Genomic DNA, 24,360 nt, shown 5'->3' on the forward strand with positions numbered 1-24,360 from the left:
AACCCTAAGGAGACCTGGTTGGCACTACTGATTCCTGAATTCCTCTTCAGGCACATTCTTTCTTCTTGATGCATCAAAACAAGTTAGGCCCAAATTCTATTGGATATTTTTCTTTCCCTTTCATAGAGTGTGATTCTTTGGAAGAAAGAGGCTATCATATGAATTGTGAAAAAAGAAAGTGAAATTACACAATCGATATTTCCTAGGCCTGTCACTGAAGAAAGGTACTTTCAAATGCCTTGAAACGGTGAAGATAAAGACATCTTTTGCCAAACAAACAACTGGTGTTTCCAGACTGCTGTCAGTCCTGTTTTTGCTTCCTAAAGAAAAAAAACATTTTATAACAATTTATAGATCTTCTAAATGTGTACATTATTATGACTTCCCTAAACCCAATATTTAGGCCAGACAACCTGGCCTTGTGTATTTGCCTCCTGATCTCATCCAACATGATTTCCTTTCCATGGCATCAGGTGAGAACAAAAGTAGACATTTAAGAACACAAGCCTTAGCTGACTGAAGCGCCTCATTGCGCACACAGTTCAGAGGAAACCCCTTGTTAAACTAAATTAAGTCCTGCCTAAAGACTCATTATATACAGTGTCTAGCCATAGAACAGGCCCATTCTGACAGCAACCAAATCACATACTGTATGTCCAGTCAGACACCACTGCAAGTTAATGATATAATAGCAAAGAACAGGGCAGTTTCTGAGAGGCTCTCATCATTATGAGGTGAAAAGATCAATTAGACAAAATATATATAAAGTATTTTGAAAAACCTGGACAGATGGAAAGGTGATGTCACTTTTTTGCCATAATATTTTTCTTTTTCCCTGAATTCTCTGTCAAGCTATTCCCATTAAGTAGCCCTACCCTGCTGCTTGTGAGCTTCATGTACAGACTAGGACACCACCTTCCCTGTAGCAGAAGATTCTGGAACTATTTTTACCCTTTTTCACTGCGCCTCTGTCAGGAAGGGCCTGCCTGGGCTTGTGGGCTGCGCCTGAGTGAACACAATGCCACTGGAACGGAGACAAGGTCACCGCAAGCATTCCAGGGTGCAGAACTGAGGCACGTTCTGGAAATCAAAACCAACTGCAACCGCACACTGCAAAGTGACGCAGCCTCCTTAAAAGCCTGGCTAAAAAAAAATAAAATAAAATAAAATTGTTTCCTGTGTGCATTCTGGAAACAATTAGCGTTGTTTCTTTTTGTTTGATTTCCACTGAAAAGAAAATGCATCCCGCAGTAATGCTCGATCGGGGGAGAACAAAAACACAAATAACTGCACATGCTTTAAGGTTAATTTCTTAATTAAAATTGCAGCTTTTGGGAATTGAAAAGTGCTTTTGGTGAGAAACGATTACTCTGATAACAGTTAGGCTTGAGAAGTACACTCAGTCCGGTGGCCTCAATTGGGCTTAACTGTACTTAAACCCATTTAAAACTGATTGTAAGAACCAATGATCAGGCTTTAAGATCATATTTCTGAACTTATCACTTATGAGGTCATACAGTTGTGCTTCAAGAGTTGACTGGACAGCAAAGCCACTGAGATTTCTCCTAGTACAGAACTTAATCTTTTGTTGATTATCTTCCAGATTCTTAATATCACTACCAGAATTTACTAAACCACAACATGTTGAAGCAAACTTTGCCTAATCTTTAAAGATTTTAGACCTGAAGACTTATATCTACTGTATGTAAATACCAGTACTGTCCTTATTGTGAGCTAGTGTAAGTGCTCTTCGGTATTCTAAAAAAATGTCACTCCCTGTTAGCATGCCATATCCAGTACATGTATACCACTGCTGTGCTGTGCAATTATGTCTCATCTTGTCTAGTTCGTTTTTAGATTGGAGATCCAAGTAATTCTTAAGGCACAGTTCCCTAAAATAACACTTTGATATTCTCATGTGTATGCTGGGGTGGAAAGGGGTCTTTATACACATCTATTTTGGCTTCTTATTTAAAATGAGTCATACTTATTTACTTTTTATCTCCACTTTATCAAGCAAGATCTGAAAAACAACAGCCTTTCCTCAATTTTGCCCACACCAAAAGATAGCTCCAAAACCATGATGGCAAAATAAAGAAATCATATGGATCCACAGTAAGTGAAAACAGAAAGCTGTAAAGAGCAGGCCTGTTATAAATGTCTCCTGCTGCCGTCTGTCTAAATACCAAAGCTTGTTTGGAAATCCCTTCCATCGTGGTTCTGGGTGACTGCTGTCTCAGCTTTTCTTTAGCCATCTAAGGCAGCAAACAGACACACCCTGGAAAGAATGTCCATTTGAGACTCCTGCCAAAATTCTGGAATCTGCATGACACATTAACACAGCCTGAAGAAAAAAGGATTAATATGGTTTTGGGTTTTATGGAAGAAGGCCAAAATGTATCATCTGTCATGTTAATATTTACAAATGCCTTTTAACTAATGCAGGATTGAGTTATTTTACTCTGTACAAGGCAATGTTATAGTCCTTAAACATACAGAAGCAAATTAGGTCTAAAGAGATGTCAAACAAATGTATTAAATTCTTGAAACACAGCTAAACCTTTTTAGCTTTGCAAACTCTTGTATAGGAACATAACAGATACATGCCACAACTATATTCTTCAATGTAATAATGTCCATCTTTAAATGGTTGTCTCCCACAGTCATTACAATTGACTCTACACAATACTGCACAAAAAAATACATTAAAATTAGAGTCTTCTCTAATTGCCAGCGACTTGGGCACTTGCTCAAGAATAGCACTCATGAGCATTTATGACTCCCAAAAGGAAGACATTTGGTGATGTGGACAAAGATGAACTGGCTGAGCACTCCAGCAGAATGACTGCCAGTTTCTCAATCTGGGGGGTTAAATCATTGACACAGTATAGGATAGGAGTTTAATGGCCCCAAGTTTTCTTTTCCAAAATGACACGTGCACTAAGATTACACTACAAGAGTTAGAAAAAATGTTTGTGCCACCAGATGAAATTTCAACTGCTAATACTGACATAAAGTCTGAATGATTCTCCAGTTGAGAATGTATCTAGGATAAGTATTAGTGGATTAAGATAATATAAGGCCACTGTAACAGCAACTGCAGTTTGGAAATATTTTTGATCCTGTCTTGGATAAGTGAACAGCACAGTTGGTCACTTAGATAGGAGAATCAGCTTTCTTTGTCAGGATATCCACAACATGTATATTGTGGGTTGGGAGTGCTCAGGCAGGATGCAGGCAGCGAATCTGAAAGAACCAGGGGGGCCTTCCTGTGGAAGCTGGTTTGACACAGCAGGGAGGAGAGCTGGGCTCAGCCAAGAGGAGATCACCCTCACCAAGAACACCACACCCTTATCAATACGCACAGTCACAATCCAGACATACGGACATAAAGAATTGTGGTTTGACCCATTTCGTTGTTACTGAACCCTGGGTAAGGGACATATCTAGTAGCCATGTCTCCACTGAACTTCAATGACAGAAAATAAATCTTCCATTTTTTAAGATGCTGCTTGGTAAGGACCAGTGCCGGGGATACCTTTACATTACCTTTAATGACATGGAATTCATAAGAGTCATATAATTAGTTTACAATATGAACAACCTAAGTGTAACTGGAGAGTGAAACGCAGAGATCCTGAAAGGCATTCATTTAAGATACTGTAACAGGAAGGGCTATGAACAAGACAGGTCTTCAGTCTGCAAATGAAATTCATTTTCAGGCATTCAGTTCAATGAACCCTTGGCCTCAATTGATAAGGGAGCTATGGCAGATCAACATTAGACAAAAATTCTGTTGAGCAGCACAATTACATAGCTGAGACACTGGCAGCCTCAAATGCCACATTGAACTGACAGTTAACAGAGTACCAGTTACTGGGGCTTGAGTAGCCACTATGACGTAAGACTATAATCTGCCTTTTTACACAATGCACCATTCTCTCAAGACAGGAAACAGGGTCAGAGTGCTAGTCCAGATAAGTCTCCTTTCCTGTAGAGTACCGCAAAATGGAGATTTCACACAACTGTTCCTCAACAAGCACAGTATAGTCCCTGGCCAACTTTCTACAATAGAATCGTTTGAATTCTCTAATAGATGAAAAGTAACAGCAGCACTTATTCAATTTAAAACCTATTTTTAAACACAGAAGTGGTCTTTAGAGTCATTTTGTCCTTCGCTTTGAACATTTCTTACTTTCTCTTCACTGGGTTTCCTGTACTCTTTTCTTTAAGCAACTTTAATAACCCAGGCATGTAAGCATACTGTAGCTCAATCCAGAGAGCTTGGAATAGCATTCGGTCAGACCTTCTGCTGCAGCCATATCATTCTGCAACTCACAACTGGCAACCCACCGAAGTTAAGCAGGTGTGAGTGTGGTCAGTACCTAGATGGGAGACCTCCTGGGAAAAACTAAGGTTGCTGCTGGAAGAGGTGTTAGTGGGGCCAGCAGGGGGCGCTCACCCTGTGGTCCATGTGGGTCCTAATGCTCCAGTATAGTGACGGGGACACTATACTGTAAATAGGTGCCGTCCTTCGGATGAGACGTAAAACTGAGGTCCTGACTCTCTGTGGTCATTAAAAATCCCCAGGCGTTTCTCAAAAAGAGTTGGGGTGTAACCCTGGTGTCCTGGCCCAAATTACCATTGACCCTTACCAGTCATGGCCTCCTAATAACCCCCATCTATGAATTGGCTTCATTCTCTGCTCTCCTCCCCACTGAAAGCTGATGCGTGGTGAGCGTTCTGGCACACATCCAGGTGGATGCTGCACATTGGTGGTGGTGGAGGGGAGTCCCCATTACCTGTAAACCGCTTTGAGTGGAGTGTCCAGAAAGGCACTATATAAGTGTATATATTATTATTAATTATTATTATTATTTTATTACAGCTTTCAGATTTCTGTCCCTGTCATACACCTTTTGCCTCCCCCAGACTTAGTCAGGTCCTGTCGAGATTTCTCCAAACCCATTACGGCCCAGAAGCAGAAGTGTAATCCTTGTGACTGGAGGTGGATGCAGAATTGGTTTCTTTGTTCACCTCTCTAGGGCCACCTCACAGCTGAGGTGCATTAAATCTTTCTTCTGTGTGCACCGATGTCAAACACCAGTCAGCTTCCACTCAGACACATTAAAAAGGCCTTAAAACAACATTTATGTAGTAGACAGAACAAAAGGCACCACAAAAAAAAAAAAAAAACTATGAGAGAATGCAGAAATAACTGGCCAAAGCCTTTGGGCCATGAATAGGGTTTTAGAGAGTGGTTTCACGAGCAAGGATGATGTTATAAACCTATTAAGTGCAGGAATGTTTCAAATGAGTCATGTAGCAGGGTTCCAACACTCTGTTTTGCTTTCTGGAACAGAGACAAATGTGACCGAAACACATAATGGGTGTTAGACCAAGTTTAGTTGTTCTTCCTCTTTTTTTAAGTCATCAATATCACTTTATATCTTCCCCATTATGTTGACCTCACATGCTTCCCCATTCAAGTTCCATGACAAAAGCAAGAGAAATAACTGAAAAGTATCTGTACAAGTGGGAACGATATGCGAGTTGGGGGGAGAGGCCTACTGAAAAATATGAACAGCATTCATATAGTACCTCTGTGTTCACAAAAATTAATCTGGGATTAACACTCTTGGTACGAAAGCAAGAATCACCAAATCACAAAAAATGAATAAGAAAAACACTTCAAACACACAATTTGTGACATACTGCCCCATTCCTTTCCTTATTAGTTTAAATGTGTTTCTGGTTAGCCAATTTGTCCTAGAAACAATTAGATGCTATTTTTAACTTTTCTTTCTGTGTTTGGGGATAAAGTGTCTTATGATTTTATCCAGACTCATTCCTTTCTGATTTACATGTTGAAACAAGCAGGCAATCCCTGCCCCTTTCTTTCTACCCTAGCCTTTCACAGATCTCCTAGGTGAAAACAATCTCCAGAAATGAAAGGAATAAGATGCAGGAAATCCCATCTGAACTGAAAAGGACAGTATTACCTTTTACATACATTCCACATAACCTGTTAGTTTACAAAAAAATATTAATTTAAATACTTTAAAATATTCTTCATTTAAATATCATTTTACTACACATCTATCAAAATCCGGTTTGTTAAAAGACTGATCAATCATTAACAATAAGAGCATTAAAATGAATATGGAGGATTTTGGATGTTGAATAAGCTACCTATTTCTGTCACCAATCAATATAAGGCTTTCCTACTCAATATGCAAACCCCTTGTTTCCTATAATGATCTGTAAGCAAGTTGTGGGCAGACTCCCCATGAAGTCATTTACAAGTAAAGCAGTTCACCTACAGAGGAGAATAGGGAACTTTAGCCGTCTTGTATCTATGGATTTCCTATCTGGAAAATAATGTCTCTTCTAGTATATCTATTACATAGTTGCCTGCATTAGTTATATGACATTTCCACTCTTCGTTTTTAGCCAACTAGCAGTGATATTAATTGCCAATTAGAATCCCAGAATAGGAAACAGGAGAAAGTATATGATTAATGCTAAAAGTTAAACCATACAGCCATGTTCTATGAACTAAATCTTCATCCCTGGTTCTCTATAAAAACTCACAATAATTATAACTGGTTAAAACAGAAGCATGGATACCAAACTATGACTGCCCTTTCGGTATAAAACTACTCATCTGTGTTCCATGAAACAGAGAGCCTCGGGCTGTTTTCTGTTAACAAGTATGATAAATTGAATAAGTAGGTTCCTCTTTCCTGATCACATCCTAACAAAAACAAAGAGCAGTGGAATTATTTACTACAGCACATGACCATCGTATAGTCTTGTTTTTATGTTGCTGCTACAGCCATCTTTATTGTAAGGACTGACGTTAAAGAAGCTTTAAACCCCAGATGGGCTAGCCAGGTTATAGCCATGGTGCTAAGGGGCATATCATGTGACAGTGGAAACTTGGAGTGAAAACAGACCCCAAGGATAATATACATAATAAATCTATTCAATTTCATAGAAATGTACTCCATGTTAAGGCAAAACACAAAAGTCACATGAAACGATGTTCTGCGGTAGAATATGCCTTTAAGCAACTGGGTTGTAGGCTGTTTGCTGTCTTGTATAAAGGCATTAGCCAAATGAATCATTTAAAAGAAATAGACAAAACGTCTCCAAATTGACTGTTGCTACAGGCTGTACTTCATCGGTGCCCTGTGCATATTTCCAAAATGATCATACCATCCTACTTTCTGAAGGAGGTTTTGTAACATCAGCTTTCATTTTCTTGGGTCAATAGCTCTGTCTCTCACCAAGGTACCAGCTAATGGGTAAATATCCATTCAGTGAAAGTGTCTAGAAAAAACTGATGACACACTCATTGACATGATTAGTTGAGCGGGACAGATGGCTGCTGCTCTTTTGGTGTCTCAAATGGTCTTTCAGTCTTCAGATAGGAAGCTTCACTCTGAGATTGGATACCAATACAAAAAAGCTTAGTGGGCAACCACTTATCCCCTTTATCGCCTGTATCTTTGACTGTTCCTACAATTATCCTTGATAATTCTCACAGCAGCCTCACAATGACTAATTATATCATATCCAGTGTATGCTAACTTGTGTGGGACATAAAATGTGGTGGTGCATTCGTCACTCTACTGAATCTTGTTTAATGATTCAGATCTCAACTGACAGTACTGACAGATTTATTTTTAACAGTACTGTTATGGAATTCTCAGTAACAGTAATCAAACTTCATTGTCACAATCATGGAATACCACGGCTTTTCCTAGCTCATGAGGGGTCTTTGTTTTTTTTGTAACTTTTTAGTAAGTTATCCCCTGAATGTGTAGGGGATAGAAAAAGAATCTTACATGATCAACATTAACACCAGTTTAATTGCTTTCCTATTGCTTGTTATTAGTGCTTTATGAAACCCTGACTACATGAATAATTATACAAATTATGAGGAAGATACAGATTGATATCAGGTAACATCACCTCTAACATGTGTTAAATCCTTACTTTCACCGCTCCTTAATTCCACACGGTGAATCACATATAATATAGGAACAGATGGCAAGAAGTCAGATGCAACTCAACAACTGTGCTAGGAATCCTGTTGACGTTAAACAAACAAGCCCAACTGTAAATAAGCAGTCGTGACAAAATGGTTAACTAAGATTCTAATGGAATTAAATATTAAACCCATATAAAGACTGCTGACTCAATACATTCAAGTAATACTGACTTTTATTAATAACATAATATACATATACTGTAGTATAGTTAAGTAATAATATTAAGCAATATTAATATTCCAGCTTCCCTAACCTAAATGCAGCAACATAGGAAAATACACTCTAAATGGGGCATCGTATAGAAAGAATATTTTGCTGAACAAAAAGGCGAATGTCAAGAAAAACAACAAAACTATTTAATTACAATATCACACTAAAAACATTTAAAATGGTCTGAGATCATGTCTATACCACAGGTGTAGGGTTAGCAAAACATATAAAGAAGAACCAACAAGAAACATCAGTGTTTTCTGTTTAATTCAGAGCATGCAAAGTGGTTTATAGTAGACAAAAACACCACCCTTTAAGATGTCACAGTTCACATGTAAAAGAGGTATAGAATACAGCTTATTGTCTTCCAAATTAGCAGTTCTTACCATCAAATCTCGTATGCAAGGAAATATTTGCAGGAATGTAGAACAGGTGAAAGTCTACATATACTGTATCAGACCATTAACCAGATAAAATTTACATTGACAGCATTATTATATGGAAATCACTGGTTCACCTCAACAACAGCAGAAAAACAGGTTAAGGCATTTAGAGCCTTTCATTTTGAGTTAGCTAGCATTTATACAATTAATATTTGAGAGTAATTACAATTAGATTTCAAGCTTTATTTACTGTTTTAATTAAATAAACGGATCAAATAAGGGTTATTTACGCTGTTTTGTGAACTTGCATTTCAAGTTCACAAGTCTAGTTCAAATCAAACAGGAATCGGAGTTCTTGAAAAACCAGTTAATATTGCGACATAACGAATTTATACGACAAAGTGAAACTAGTCTTCCTCACTGCTTGTCAGGTTGGGATCACACACATGAAATGTCAATGGGTTGTACTTCACTACAGGAGTAAGGAAGCTAAGAGACACTGGGCTGATGCTGCATATACTGTAGGCACCTGTTACCAGAGACCTGAAGGACAAGTAATCTGAGAATCTCACACAAGGACTGCAACAATCACATCAAGGGGAAAAAAACAAGCCAACTGTTAATGTTTATCTGTATGACTGCACATTACTATGGTTCAGCACTACTGTGTGGTGGCAGGTCTGGTTAACAATACAGTTCTTTTTAACACATCAAGTTGTTTGAAAAAAATCTGTTCACATCTGTTCACAATGTATTCAATTGCATTTTCTATTGAGATATTCTAATTTTCCCTTGCCTGAAATCACTTCTGGACAAACAGGTATAGGGTTAGCAAGGCATATACTAACTAAGGAGAACATAATAGTTGGAGGACAAATAAGGAACACCAGAAAAGTGTTTAATTCAGAGAATGTAAACTGGTTTACAGGAGACAAAACACTGCCCCTTGAAGTCATCACAAATCACATGTAAAAGATGTACAAGAGTACTGTTTACTTTCTTCCACTATTGTAAGAACTAAACACTGAAATACATGCAAAAGCGGAAATTACTATGTTCCAATGAAGACACAACACCTGACTTTGTACTCTTACTGTACTTTTGAAATTCTGGGATTGTACACCTAGTGGGAAACAGCCTGGCTCTAAAAACAATTTTGATTGACACCGAGAAGAAGATCTGCTGAATGAACCAAGAAAATAACCTGTCCTGTACCTGCACCTGCATTAATTGCTTACACTTATATTGCGCTTTTCTGGACACTCCACTCAAAGCGCTTTACAGGCAATGGGGACTCCCCTCCAACACCACCACAATGTGCAGCATCCACCTGGATGATGCGACGGCATCCATAGTGCGCCAAAACACTCGCCACACATCAGCAATCAGTGGGGAGGAGAACAGAGAGATGAAGCCAGTTCATAGATGGGGATTATTACGAGGCCATAATTGGTAAAGGCCAATGGGAAATTTGGCCAGGACGCCGGGGTTACACCCCTACTCTTTTTGAGAAATGCCCTGGGATTTTTAATGCACAGAGAGTCAGGACCTCGATTTTACGTCTCATCTGGAGGACGGTGCCTTTTTACAGTATAGTGTCCCCGTCACTATACTGGGGCATTAGGACCCACACAGACCATGGGGTGAGAGCCCCCTGCTGGCCTCACTAACACCTCCTCCAGAACACAACCTTAGTTTTTCCCAGGAGATCTCCCATCCAGGTACTGACCAGGCTCACCCCTGCTTAGCTTCAGTGGGGTGCCAGTTGTGAGTTGCAGGGTGATATGGTTTAATACTATTCCTGCATATTCAGATTTTCACTTTTTTCAGAATTAATTAATTCTTATAAGGATCAGAGCCTGAACTGACTCCCCAGCTCTGGAATAGGGAAACATTGTTTGCACTAGACAGACTACAAAAAAAATAATAAATACCTTTATGTATCACATGACTGCACATTAATAAAGAGAGGCACTCAGATCTAAAGCCTCATACACCACTATACAATTAATCATATTTTATTGTTTAAAAATGATATATCAGATGATTACCACTGACAGCTGGAAGCACAACTGTAATGTCAGGACTGTGAGTCCTCCACAACCTTCACAGTCAAGGTGAACATCTAATTAAAATCAAGTTTCTATTGTTCAGAACATAATTTGCAAGGGCAGCTCTACTCTATGCATGGGAAATCACATGTTCAGTTGAAAATGATAAACAAAGTATGACTAATGCCATTATGGAGCAAGAAATCCAGTGACTGACAGCTCAATGTGTAATAGAGACAGCTGCTGTTGTATTGCACAGTCCAGCAATAAGTGCAAAATCACAGCAGATGTCAAACTGGCACAACTTGCTCAACAGTACTCTGTTTTGGAGGGAAATCATGGACCTAATGCAGCAAACTTGTGAATAATGTAATTCTGAAGACTACCCATCCTGCACTCTTTATTTTTCTCATTAAAAAGTACAGTACTAAGATTCTGTAAGAATATACTTTACTTTGGTCTCCAGTATTCAACATGGTATTGGTATTCATGAGGTTTGATTTGGTCTCATGAAAACGCCTGTTTTCCTGTAAAAGCATCACGTTACCTAGTTATTTAATTATAAGATCATAATTGCTGTGTTAAATTATCACAAGGACAGGTTATTCAGCACTCAACAAAAACTTACTAGTTCACATTCATCTTGGTAAGGACAAAACATGAACACTTCAACTGTTTTTGACAAAAGGCTTCATATGTTTTTAATTTCAGAAAGATATTTGGCTTTGATATTTTCCTACTGCTTCACAATTTTGCATTTCAGCTTCAGGATTAGATGGGAATTTATTCTTTTAAGTGATATGCCGATGTAAAAAAAAAGATGAACCTCTTTTTAAAGTTAAACACACGCATTATAAAAACCTTCATTGTTAAATTAGTCACTTTAGTTCAGCTATCAGTGATTTTGGATAATTGAAATTATTGCAAATTACATATTGACCATCTAAAGGAGAGAGCAGGTGAGGGTGACAATGTGGGGAGGTGAACCAGCAGATTCACATTTTTCTGTTCTGTTGTGCTTTATTGGATTATGGAAATGAGAACACAATTCCCAATGTTACTAAATTGAGGAAACCCATGCAAGCACAGGGAGAATTTTACAAAGTCCAAAAAGAAAGCATCCCAGGAATTTAACCCAGAGCTCCAGAGATGTGAAGAGCAATGCTAGCCACTGCGCCACCCTATTTGTTGAAATGTTTGTATAAAAAGACTTTTAAGATTTTAATTGGTGCAAACGTTTTACCTTGTTGAAGGATCTTCCTGGTGAAAGAAGAACGGCTTAAGTGTTGTACAACTTTTTTTTTACTTTGCTGCAGTGATAAACAACAATGTGTTAAGGTAAATGTAAAGACTAAAATAAATGGAGGTGTTTATTAAAAAAAACATTCCTTCATGTGCCATTTTGGCATCACAGTGATTTCAATTTCCTCAAATGTGAAGAACCATGTGGGGGAAAAACATTAAAATTGTTTCTGAGGTTGAGTCCCTCGGTGCTGTGGTGTTAAAGACTTTGTTGGAGTCCTGTACAACCTGGCACTAAGGGAATTCTATGACATGGACACAACTTTACAAGTGACATTAACATATGGAGATTTTATTAATTTTACTTACTACAAAAGAGACACAACAAAACTCTTATGGGCAGGCCTTGTACTTCCATTAATAATCTCATTAGCTATACTGAAGGGGCAAAGCAGTCATGCTTTGCAACACATGACCCACAGTTCTACGTCAGCCTGTCAGCTGGCTGTTTCTTCAAATCCAGTTCAGCTTCTCCAACAAGGAAGCCTCTCAACTCTGTGCTGGCTACACAGACAGGCCACTGTCACTCGAATTGCTCTAACATCACAGGAATCAAGACCCCTTGCCCTCTTTGTGCCTCCAATGTACGAGAAGCCAATGCAGCACTAATCTCCCACCATCCATGAAAAACCCTAGTAAAAGCCAGGCTGGAATTAAACAATCCAGTCAGAGCCAAAGATAGTTGTGGTCTTTGACCACTGTGTACAGAAAGAGCATTTGAGAGCTGTTTGGATCATATGGAAATTAAAAACTGTAGGCCTATAGAATCCCAGGAGTTCTCTCAATTTACAATACAGACTGCTATAACAGGATAATGATTTTCTAATATGATGCAATAGTGTGAGAACATACTCATACATACCATTTGATTATTTTTTTTCTTGAGTTTCCCAGTAAACTAAAATCACATTTCCACATCCATATTATGTAATGTATTTTAATATTTGTAAAAAAGAATATAGCATTGATTTTGTTTTAACATTCTGATTAATTCCATAATATCCATAATGTATAACAATTAGCCTTGCTGGATGGTTCAATTTCCAAAATTATGTTCTGTAAATAATTGAGTTAGAATCCTAACAAAAAATGCTGAGGTATGACAAGGACAAATTGGTTTGCTTTATTTTTTCAGTCTTTCAGTTTCATAGGAAATTAAGAAAATGAATAGCCTGACAGTTTGCAGGAGACATACAGTATGTGTTTTGGAAAGGAAAATCCATCAAGCAGTGTGTGAAAATGCAGTTTCTGGTTAGCTTTTGATTTTGTGTCTTAAAAGTATCCCTTCTCAAGTTCTGTTTTTCACTTTTGTGGAACCCTGAAATGTTTGCATAAGCATGGTTTGCCCCCTATAAAACAAATACTGTTTTAAAAGGCTGTTTGAACTGCCAGAATTGCCTTGATGGAAACCTGGGTAAAAACGTCTTTGTATGTAAAAGAAAACAGGAGCATGATATTGTATACTGCTAAAATTGTTTCTAAATAATTATTTATGTAAATTAATTACATCAACACTAACTTAACCCCAAAAAAGTGCCCTGTCCTAACATTTTCTGTTAGCGATATTCAGATCTTGTGTGTGGCAGCTTGAAGATTTATACTCATTTGTCATTCAGTCTGTTTCTCTGTTATCTAGAGATGCGCTTGTGCCAGCATTTGTATGTTCTGTTTTGTAGAGGATGAAGATTTTATTAGTTGTATTGTTAATCAAGATGCCTAAACTATGACTTCAGATACAATGAAAAATGTGTCTTCAGTGAAACATGTAAAATGAATAAATCTTAAAAGTGAAAAGGGAGTGAAATAACTAATAATGAAAGAATGAAGATAATAACAAGCTATTAAATATGATTTCAACATTAGTCATTTTCAGGCTTGGTACAATAGTAGGTGGCGAGCTTTAAGAAAATAAAACCTTCTTCGCCCATTTATCTACTGACTGACTAATTTATCTACTGACACATATTGTATAGCTCATGCAACGTCTTTAATGCTTGAGACATTTCTATAAAAATATTATATTTTACTGATTCATCGTATGATATTCAATGACAAAAGGCTTTATTAAGCTTTATGAATTACTTGTGTTATTACTTTTTGAAACTGCAAAAATAAAACAGGGATTTACAAGGATTCCTAGGACTGGAATCAATGGAAATCTATACAGTAGAGATCCAACAACAGAAAACAAAAAAAATGCAACAACAATCATTTGAGATTCTATTGTTTCAAGGAAAAACAAGCACCTCACTACTGGAAAGTCATTAATGACTTTAAGGATAAGAAATAACTTGAATTTTAGGCTGTCTTCTGGCAGTTCTCAACATGTTTTAACCCACATCATTTGAAATCCACAAATGTTTGAAAGGCTTTATTGGTATATAAACGTTTTTCAACTTAACTTACTTTTGCCTCAGGCTCATTAACTGAAGTCAAAGACCTGTTTAAGCAGCTTGGTGATATCAAACAAACTCACACATCAATGTGCCATACAGGAGCCATGCATGTGTTTACTGTGATGCAAACTAGACCTCAAATGCAGCCCATCATAAATCTCTTCATCAGTGTGGAACAGATGGTTACATAAAACACAATAGGTTCCTCCACATCATGTGTTGTACAGTATTTCATTTACAAGTAATAGGAGTTAAATTTCAGAAATAAATGAGTTACATTTTAGCACAGTATTTTCCACTTTGAACTATGCTAACCATCTCTAAAGCCAAAGCTAAACTTTCAACTTTAAAAAAGTGCTTTCTTTTAACTGCACAGAAACACAGAAATACTAATTTCTGCCTATTTCATAATCAATCAATAATCAATAATCTTTTTATTGATATTTAACTCCTAGACAGTTTGTGCATATGTATGGAACTTTGGAGCTTTTGAGTGACAAACAATGGAGATCATTCACTAATATTTGTTGTCTTAGAGCACTAATATATTTAATTCAGAATGTTGTAGCTTTTCTTAGAAGTGTATAGGATTCTTTGGTTAAACTGAGCTTCGAACCCTTTGAATGGTACCCAGTGCAATATTGCCAATTTCAGTATCAGAGTAATGGACTATGATGAACCATGTCATGCAATGGGGCTAATTCTGTCAGCAGCTCTTAGCTATAGCTAAGCGTACCACATGCAAAAAATGTAAATTAAATTGGAAGATTGGATCTGTATTTTCTAGCAATCTCAGAAACCTGTAGATGTTGTCTGTGCTTGAGAAGCAGTGATTTAAAGTTTGAGTGCCAGTAACTTGAAAAAACTGAGTTGTGTCCCTGTTCTCCTTAGTTATTACACAAAGATTGTGCTTATTAAGCATGGAAATGAATATCAACAGCAGTTGATGCACTTAAAGTATATTGAACAGCTTTACTGGGGTTCCAGACTTTTAACTAGAAGGACTTTGGGTTCAAATCCCAGGTGAGACACTACTGTTGTGCCCATGAGCAAAATACCCAGCTGTATAGATGGGCTCATAGGTCACTCGCTTTGCCAAATAAATGAATAATGAGCAGAAAAAGATGCAAGAGCAGCCACAGAGCTGTACACAAATTAAAACTAATTACAGTTCACTGCAGCTTTTCTCATTTCACAAACTCCAGATCAAATTGTTAATCTGGATTTTGCATTGCATTTTAAATACTTAAAAAATATTTAATATTGTATTTCTAATGCATATCTCTTTAATATGGGTTAGTTATCCTTATTGCAGACCCCATGTGTTGGTATCTAACAGCCCCTGTTCCCTGAAAGGTCCATCTGTGCATTATCAGAAAACAGTTTATCATGTGAGGATGGCAGCAAGCTGGAGCCCATTCTGGAAACATATGGTACAAGGAGGGACTGACAGGAGACATGGGATACCAGCCCTTCATGGGACCACAGGGAAAAGAACAATTCAGAATAGCTGGTCAAACAGAGCCAGCATGACTTTGGAAGAAGCCAGAAAGAAAACTCACGGGAACATGCAAACTCCACAAAGATGGAAGTCCAACACTGGAAACGAACTCAGGGCCCTGAAGTTACCTGAAAATATGTAGTACAAGTCACCACATAATTGTCCTGGAAAAGCATTTGTAAGACACAAACAGCCATTATTTGTCTTAATGAATGCCACTCATTGATAATACGACTCCCGGTACAGTACTGATTTCACATGACTATTTGTAATAGTTCTTTAGAAAAAGATATCTGTATATGGTTAATCTGATATAGCCTAAAACACAAAATACACACTGCATTGAGAACAGCACTTGCATAGCAATAATTAAAGGGGGAAAAATTGTGGTGGTGGAGGGGAGTCCCCATTTCCTGTAAAGCGCTTTGAGTGGAGTGTCCAGAAAAGCGCTATATAAGTGTAAGCAATTATTAATTATTATTATTAATGTGGATGTTTGTATATCATTCCTTATACAAAAATGGACATAGTGGTGTAGTGTTTGCTAATAAAAGATCAATAATCAGATTACATGAAGAAAGCTATTTAGCAGGCCTGAGCAACAGAGATGTCTTTTGTAGGACTAGTTTCTCACATCTCAACATGTGGGAACCTCTAATAAGTCTGATGTGAGCATATTAACTTTAGGCTCCAGGGCTACTTCCTGTTGAACTTTATAACCCACCAAGCTTTGAGTTATCTGGCTGCCTCTGGTCCTTATTAAAACCAGGAGTCGCACAGAGGAAGACAGTTTTCTATACCATTAACTAACACCAACTCAGGACATCTGATTCAGAAATGCATTTCCCTATACGGACAACAAGGAATTTTTCTCAGCTGCCTAAAATACGATTTTCTTTTTTTAAAATACATACAGCCTACCATGAGTGAAGATTCCACCTCACTCTCTTTTGATTTAGGAGGATGTCCTTTTTGAAAAGCTTTTTTTTTATTATTAATATTGGACTGAAATGTTCCATAGGGCATAACCTGGAGCTAGAAAACAAAACTAAATCCAAACATCTGTGCTTCTAATAGTGTTGAAAAAAAGCCAAGACAAATGCAGAGCAACTGTTTAAGATACATAATAAAACTTACTGTACATTTTACATAATATATTGCTAGGCAATATTTGGAGTATAATACTTCTGAATTAATCACATGCAGAAGTAATTCATAGAGATTCATGGGGATCTGTATAAAAAAAGGTGAAAAAAAGGCTACTGGAGTCAGTTTCTTTCCTATGAAGAGCCAGCTGTTTTATTACTAATTTTTACTGCCTTCACATTTCTGATCTCCCCAGAGTGGAGTAATATCAAAATTTCCCCAGCTTTATCCAGGCTTGATCTGTGCATTTTAACTGCTTATTATTTACTGTGCTGTAACAGAATGCATACAGAATTTCCAATAAACTCTGCGTATCCCATGCAAAATGGCCCTTTTGCCCTGTTCTCCTCCAGGCTGTTACAACTTATCCAGTCAGTGGCAGCAGGGGAACTAATTGGTTTCAATTACAGAACCAAATGATCCTAATTAGCAGGAAATGATTTCTGGGCTGTGGAATGCTGTGCTACTCGAAGTATCCAATACTTTTTTTTTTAACCGGGTTTACGTTTAAGCTCGTGGCGTGAATGCACAGCAATGGTTAACCATTAAAGAAAACCTGACCGAAAAAAGTGCCGGGCATGAAAGAGCAGGAATGTGGTACAAACAAAAATACAGAAAAGTTGCGTGTGAACAGGACAGGGAACAAATGCTGGGGGAAAACGCTACCGTGCTGCTGAATGAGCATAACAATATGCTGTGATTACATGTTTAACAGTGGAATCCCTCGCACCTACATACAAAACATGTAGCATTCCACACGCTATTGAATTAATAAGACCTTTGTATGACATCTGACAGGAACTGTGCTCTCTGTTGACTTCAGAGGTAATGTTTTCCCCAGGTCACCCCTCAGGGCACAGTGGATCAGAGCAGGCAATGTGGGAGGCCTGCTCTGTGCCCGCTAGGCTGTGTGCCCTGTTCAATGCTTGCCTTGTACCCCTGTGAGAGAGGCCAGTCAGCTGCGGCAGCCACACATGAAAGAGGCCTTTCACTGTCCAGCCCTGCAGTCGGCTCCACTTCTCCACACACGCGAACGCCTTTCTTTTTGGAACCGTCAGACGCACCAGGCACCCTTACGTCAACTGGAGGAAGCCATGAACAACTCTCTGTGACCTCACACCACTGATAGACATCTCAGGTAACATTCAGCCAGGCTGCAGCAACAGGGCCACCATTCAAGACAGTGACGCACTAAAGGTGTTCATTGTGGAGCGTCGGCCTTTCTGAATCACCTAGCCGTTACTTGTATACATAAGGTTAATTCGCATAAAGAAGAAAAATATATTTTTTTCCTTTAAATTCACCTTTAAAGGTTTAATAAAGGTTGCATGATCTGTTTCAGAAAATGAATAAAGACCGGCATCAACACAACCTGAAAACCTACAAAAGAGAGATCAAGTGCTGGATGTTGACTAATGACTCCGATTTACAAAACCTGAGGCATACTCCTCAGTTCTATTCATGTGCCACAAACACAGACAATTTACAGTTATGGTGAAAAGCCTGCAACCTATTATTATTCAGCATTGGACACAGAAGGTTAAAGCAGTGTTGCTTTACTTTTGTGAGGAGTAGCAATCTTTATTTAAAGTGAATCGCACAAATTCTTCATTTTGCATGAACTTAATGAAAGTTCACTGCTGTCCATTTAAAACCGAAAACTCAAACTGATTTTTAAATCTAAAAGTGTCAAGTTTTTACATCATGCAGGAGAAAAACGTATTCAACCCTCAGTAATGCCGTTCAAAGTACGTTAAATGGCTGTATCATTAGTAGGAGTAAATATCAAGAGTATACACCATTTATTATATATTGCAATATACAACTCAACTAGACTTTCAAACTTTCCATAAGAAGCATGGGCTTGCCAGATGGCAATACATGACACTGTAGATCAAAAGAAAAATGGGATTTTAAGAAACTTTCCAAGTACTTGAAACGTATCGTGTACTGAGGTAAAGGCTACCATTTGTCTTTGAATATGCTTGAAATATATTGTGACACATAACTATTACCCACCAAATAAGGAATTTAATAATAAGGGAAAATTCAAAACACTTCTGTCTGCATCAGTCATACAGAAAAGACTTCTTTCCTCTACACAATTTTTCTATTTATTAGAAGCAACGGTTGGTTCCTTGTTTCCACCACCTTTCTCTAATCACTCTGACGTGATATGTTTTGTGACTCACTGGACGTCCCAGTGTGTTATCATAAGACATTCATATTGTTTTAAAACAAAGCAGAGCAAGGCCACTGGAATGGCGCTGTGGAGTGTATGGGGATTTGAACTTCAATTCTACATCAAACCAGTACTAATGGTGTCAGAGATCTGTGTTAATATGATAAAAATAAAACACACACATGGAAAATACAGGCAATGCTGAAGGCGGTATGGAACTAAAAGAATACTATATATTTTAAGAATTAGGAAGATTATTTTTTAGCCCTCAAGAGTAAAAAAGTCCAGGTAATATGAAGGAACAGAAGGCTGTGCTGCTAAGAAATTGTTGTGCTGTGTGCATTGGATGCTTTTTAAGAAAACAATATTAAGTTAGCTTTGTTAGAGTTAGAGCAAAGCATGCAGCACACAATTCACAGCATAAGGATACTCTTGTACAGATGTCTGCATGCTGAAGAATGACAAAAGGTGCTTCTCAATTACAATGTGCTTCCAATAAACTGACTGAAATCTATTACAGTCCTGCTGAGCCAAACTTCTTAGTTACCTTTTTGAGGAACACTTGGCAAACCTGTATCTATTAGAAAACCTACGGACACAAAGGAGTTAATATCGCAGTTTATCTCAAAGGTGCCGTCCTTAATAAAACTGTAAACCAGGGGCTGGGTTATCTCCAGGTATAAGAGCTATCTGAGGATTAGGAGTGTGAAGGATGAGGAAGCTTTGAAGTCCAGGCAGAAGCCAGGAGCTTCTGATGGGATGGAGCTTTGAGTTGGAGCATGGGGTGCCCTTCGTGTACCTTTATCTCAGATCAATGGGGGGAAAAATGCAACAAAAGGAGATGATATTTCTGGGATGTGTTAAGGTGCATTCTACAGAAAACAAGACATATGGAAAAGATAGGGAGGAGATGCTGACATTCCCTGGAGAGAACAGATCTTAAAGGCAGCCAATACCCACTGCTGTATCGCAAAGGTTCAATTCAAATCAGGAATTGCCAAATAGAGCTGATAAACAGCAAAATCAGTTCTCTTTTATAAAGCTCGCTTGTTTTCATATTGGTTCTGCACAGTCTCTCTTAACATGGTGAGATGCATAATGAAGAAATGAGAAAATCTCCACCTGAACTGAGTGAAAGAACAGGATTATGAAGGTGTTTTATTCCTTTGCCCGATTCAATTCTGTAAACGCCTGAATAAAATGACAGGCTGTTTCAAAAGCTGTTCGAAAGCTGCAAAGCGCATTCACATCATCGCTCTGTTTCAGCCATCATGGTATCTAAGCAACAGACAAGATTTTATCAAAATGCATCAAAGAACATGAAAGGCGAAGGAGTATTTCTGCACTGCTATGGCGGTTGTACAAGAACAATAAATTTTCCTCCAGATTATAATATAACAGATCTCAAAATTCAGTCACTACTTACACATTTCTATAAAAACAGCTTTATCTACAAGTCTTTCTTTTAACGTCAACACATTAAGGTATATACCTCAAGCTTGTTGGTGCCTACATCGGTGCTACAACCTAGACTATGAGATTATAATAGTCCGAAACAAGATTTCTCCAAACCCATTTTATTAAAAGAGAAATCAGAATTCAAATGTTGAGTAGAGGTGCTTTTTAATAAAAGGAAAAATCAGGGGAGAAGAACAAAAAACAGGAAAACAATTCCACTGCACCAGTGAATCCATACAGCAGAAAGAGCAAAAACATTTTATTCATGTAAAAGTACCGTGTGGGGAAATAATGTTACCGTAAGGGTGTGAAAGAATCGCCATGCTTTCCAGTCCTCTGAATTGTCTACCCTGATCTCTAAGGACACACAACAGATAATCTCAATGAGTGTTAACGGCTTTTTGTATTTCTATGCAGCTGACAGAAGTTTCAGACAGCTTCGTCCTGTTTCTCTCTGTAGAAGTGATTTCGTTATGAGGAATTAAGTGGAAGGTTTATGGAGTCAAAATGCGGAAGTCCCTGCTGAGTTCCGGGGTGGCCAACAAATGGCTTCCTCAGCCTGCTCGTGGCCCCTCTTCCCTCTCCTTTACTTCAGATGCAGAATGTGCTCCTCACACTTAATGGCTGCCGTTTATATTCAGAGACTCTTTCATCCGACTCCCTTCATCTGCTCTCAGCTCCAGCAATTGACACTGCAATGTGAATTAAGCCCGTCTGTCCGACCTGATTGTCCTTCTGGTTTGGAAGCTTTCCTCGAGCGGGAGCTGTTGTCATCAGTCATCATTTATTTTCCATTTCTTACTTTGCCATTTCCTCACAGGACTTTTGGGAACATACAGTCAATTTGGAACATTTCAACCACAGCATTCCATCTACAGTCATGCTGACTGCCTGTTTGTTCCGCAGTGAAACCATTTCACAAGTTTCATGTCTAATCGTCCCTGCTTTTCTGGTGTGCACGGTTTGTACTATTTAACTAAATTAACTGGTATAGGAGACTACTGTCAGAAGAAGAGGCAAAAATTGATGAATTATATATAGATTTCTAGTGGTCTCCATCTTTCTGACCTAGGCAAGATTAAATGCACTTTTAGGGAGACATTTAAGCATGTTTGGGGAAAATAACTTAAAAAACGATTCTGTAAATATAGATAGCTAAAACATAGGTGTGGAAAAGCAAAAGAAAAAAGCTTCTTTTCTACATAATCATATTTTATCATTTTAGATACAACTGACAGACTTATTTAGGGAGACAAAAAGAAAGCCCAACCCTGTCTGGGTTGCATGTCAATTGCAGTTCACACATTCAAGTAAACAATGAGAATTTATAGACAATTAACCTAACCAGAATGTTCTTGGGAAATAACCCATATGGCCATGGGGCAAAACATGCATACTCCACATAGAAGGTACCCCAAAACCTGATTGAACCCAAGAATCAAGAGCTGTTACAGCTATAAGCTGTAATGCCCTATTTAAGATTTTAATTTTTCTAGATAGAAATCACTCTTTACTCTCAAAACACTTCAATACTGCAAAACATAATGCAGCACAATAAATGTTTTATATTTATTATATTACAGACTAAGTCCTGAAAAACACAGAGCCTAAACCTAAGCCCCAATAATGAAACTATTACTAGTTTTTGCATGGTAATGGATTTATGTGACCTTTCCAGTAAAGCAAAATTAACAAAATTAACTAGTAAATCAGAATTCTGGCAGAAGATGAGACATTAATGTATGGATTTTAGAAAGAGTTTGAGTGGGATCTGTCTTCGAGTCTTCAGCAACATGAAGTGCAATTCGAGGGAGAATTAACACACTAAAGGCTGCATTTGCTCTGCATCTGTGGAACTCATTTGATGTTACTGTACCTTTTGAATAAGTGGATTAGGCCTGTGGCCACTTGTTGAGTCAACAAGACAACCTTAGGGTGTCAGAAAACAGAGGCAGGGGCTAAGAGTCCCTGTCTCCACACTCAGCTGCTAGAGATGGAGTTTCCCTACGGAGACTGGTTCTCACTGCAATTCTCAGCATGTGGCATAAGAGCAGACATCAGAGAACTGAGAGTCAGGCAGCAGGAACCCAGGGGAGCACAGAAAGGGAGAGAGAAGAGGAACAGCAGCAGTGATACACCAGTCTGGACCTCAGATGGAAAGCTATTCATTGTTTTTTTTTTAACCTCTATGTGAAAATCCATTGAAATCATTAAATTATATACATTTTAATATGCAAGTAAATATTCCTATATGTATAGTGGCGACATAGCAATTTTCTTGAAAATACTGTATATTTATCTGTAACTACAACTATTATCATATTCTTAGACAATTACTTGAAGATTTAGTTAGCTTGTTGATGCTTGTACGATACAATAGTAGAATTATATAGTAGAATATAGTAGAATTTTGCATTGACTTCTATTTAAAGATACTCTGCGTTTAAAATTAAAATTTTTGCTCGACTTTGCCACCTAGCACAAAAGCCACCCAAGGAGCATATCTGCTTTAAAGTTGCAGCGCTTAATTATTCCTGGGAATAGTGTAACTGACACCAAAAGATGAAGCCATGTGAAGCAGCATAGATCATAAACCTATTTTTTTTTGTCTGAGTTCCCTTTATTGACTTCAGAAATAAACCAGACCTATCAAAGGAAAAATAAATGTATATAGACGTATATTAGAAATTGTTACCAGGCCTCACAGAGATTAGGTTCCTGACATCAACCAGAAGCTGCAAGTCTTGCTTTAATTAGAGCCTGATGATCATTTCCAAATGCAATTAATTACCCCAAGCACTGAAATAAGTTCCCTTTCATAACAAATGTCAGAGTGGCGATTCGTGAGCTGTTGAGGTGCCCCCGCTGCCTTGCTAGGAACAGCAGGGGTGGGCTGAGCGTAGTTCAAAGTAGGGTTGCAACAGATAACTTGATTATTCCCCTTAATGAGGGCCCAGGGCTGGGCTCAAAGCCTGCTCTTCCCTTCCTAACAATCAGGTGCTAAAAGTTGCAAGAGGGACACTTGGCCTCAATTAAAATCTAAAGCAAGGCCTCAGGCCCACATAACTCACATGTGAGAAAAGAATCAGGAAATTATTGATTCACAATTGGAAGTTAATGCCTTACAGTACTGTAAATTTCTTTAGCTAGTTCTCTTTAGTTATATCATTGTTGGATAAAGGAAAACATCACCTTTTTCTACTGAGATTTCTAAAAATGAAATACTCAGAGTAAAGCTGGAACACAGGAAATGTAAATCTAAGGCAACATGTGGTGCAGTGTAAAGATCTTGGCAGCAACGCATTCACCCATAACGGGAAGGTCAAGCAGATACTGTTTGCAGATACGTAGCAGCCAAAAATCAGCTCACTCTGTTGCAAAAGGGAAATTAAACAGGATGACCTGGTGATGTTTTGCCTTTCAAGTTTACATTAGTGAAAATGAATTAAAAACACACATGAACTCCTACAACAATTAACGAAGCACATTTAAATTTCTCAATGTGTAATACTTTTGTGTTTTCCCCCCCATAAAAACACACCTGAGTAGCATAATGTGCCTGATATAATGTGTTTGGTCTTTAGCATCAATTGAATAAACCTAAAACGTGTGTAACAACGTCTGGACCTCGAAATCACAACAAGTCACTCGTGAGTAAAGGCAGCTGCAAA

General features: G+C 38.1%; 1 protein-coding gene across 2 annotated transcripts in view; it reads right to left on the reverse strand.

The window, feature by feature from the left end:
• The window catches only part of uba7 (ubiquitin-like modifier activating enzyme 7), an 81,384-nt gene that overhangs the window by 12,164 nt on the left and 44,860 nt on the right, over window positions 1-24,360 (reverse strand). The window contains exon 23 of one of the 2 annotated variants that reach the window (XM_088636421.1): window positions 15,965-16,031. The exons of the other annotated variant lie outside the window; for it this stretch is intronic. Coding sequence (XP_088492547.1) covers window positions 16,014-16,031 — 18 coding nt within the window. The 3' untranslated portion in view covers window positions 15,965-16,013. The remainder of the gene's footprint in view (window positions 1-15,964; window positions 16,032-24,360) is intronic. 2 annotated transcript variants of the gene reach the window in all.

The sequence above is a fragment of the Lepisosteus platostomus genome, chromosome 6, assembly GCF_059453375.1.
Source record: "Lepisosteus platostomus isolate fLepPlt1 chromosome 6, fLepPlt1.hap1, whole genome shotgun sequence".
Taxonomy (NCBI): domain Eukaryota; kingdom Metazoa; phylum Chordata; class Actinopteri; order Semionotiformes; family Lepisosteidae; genus Lepisosteus; species Lepisosteus platostomus.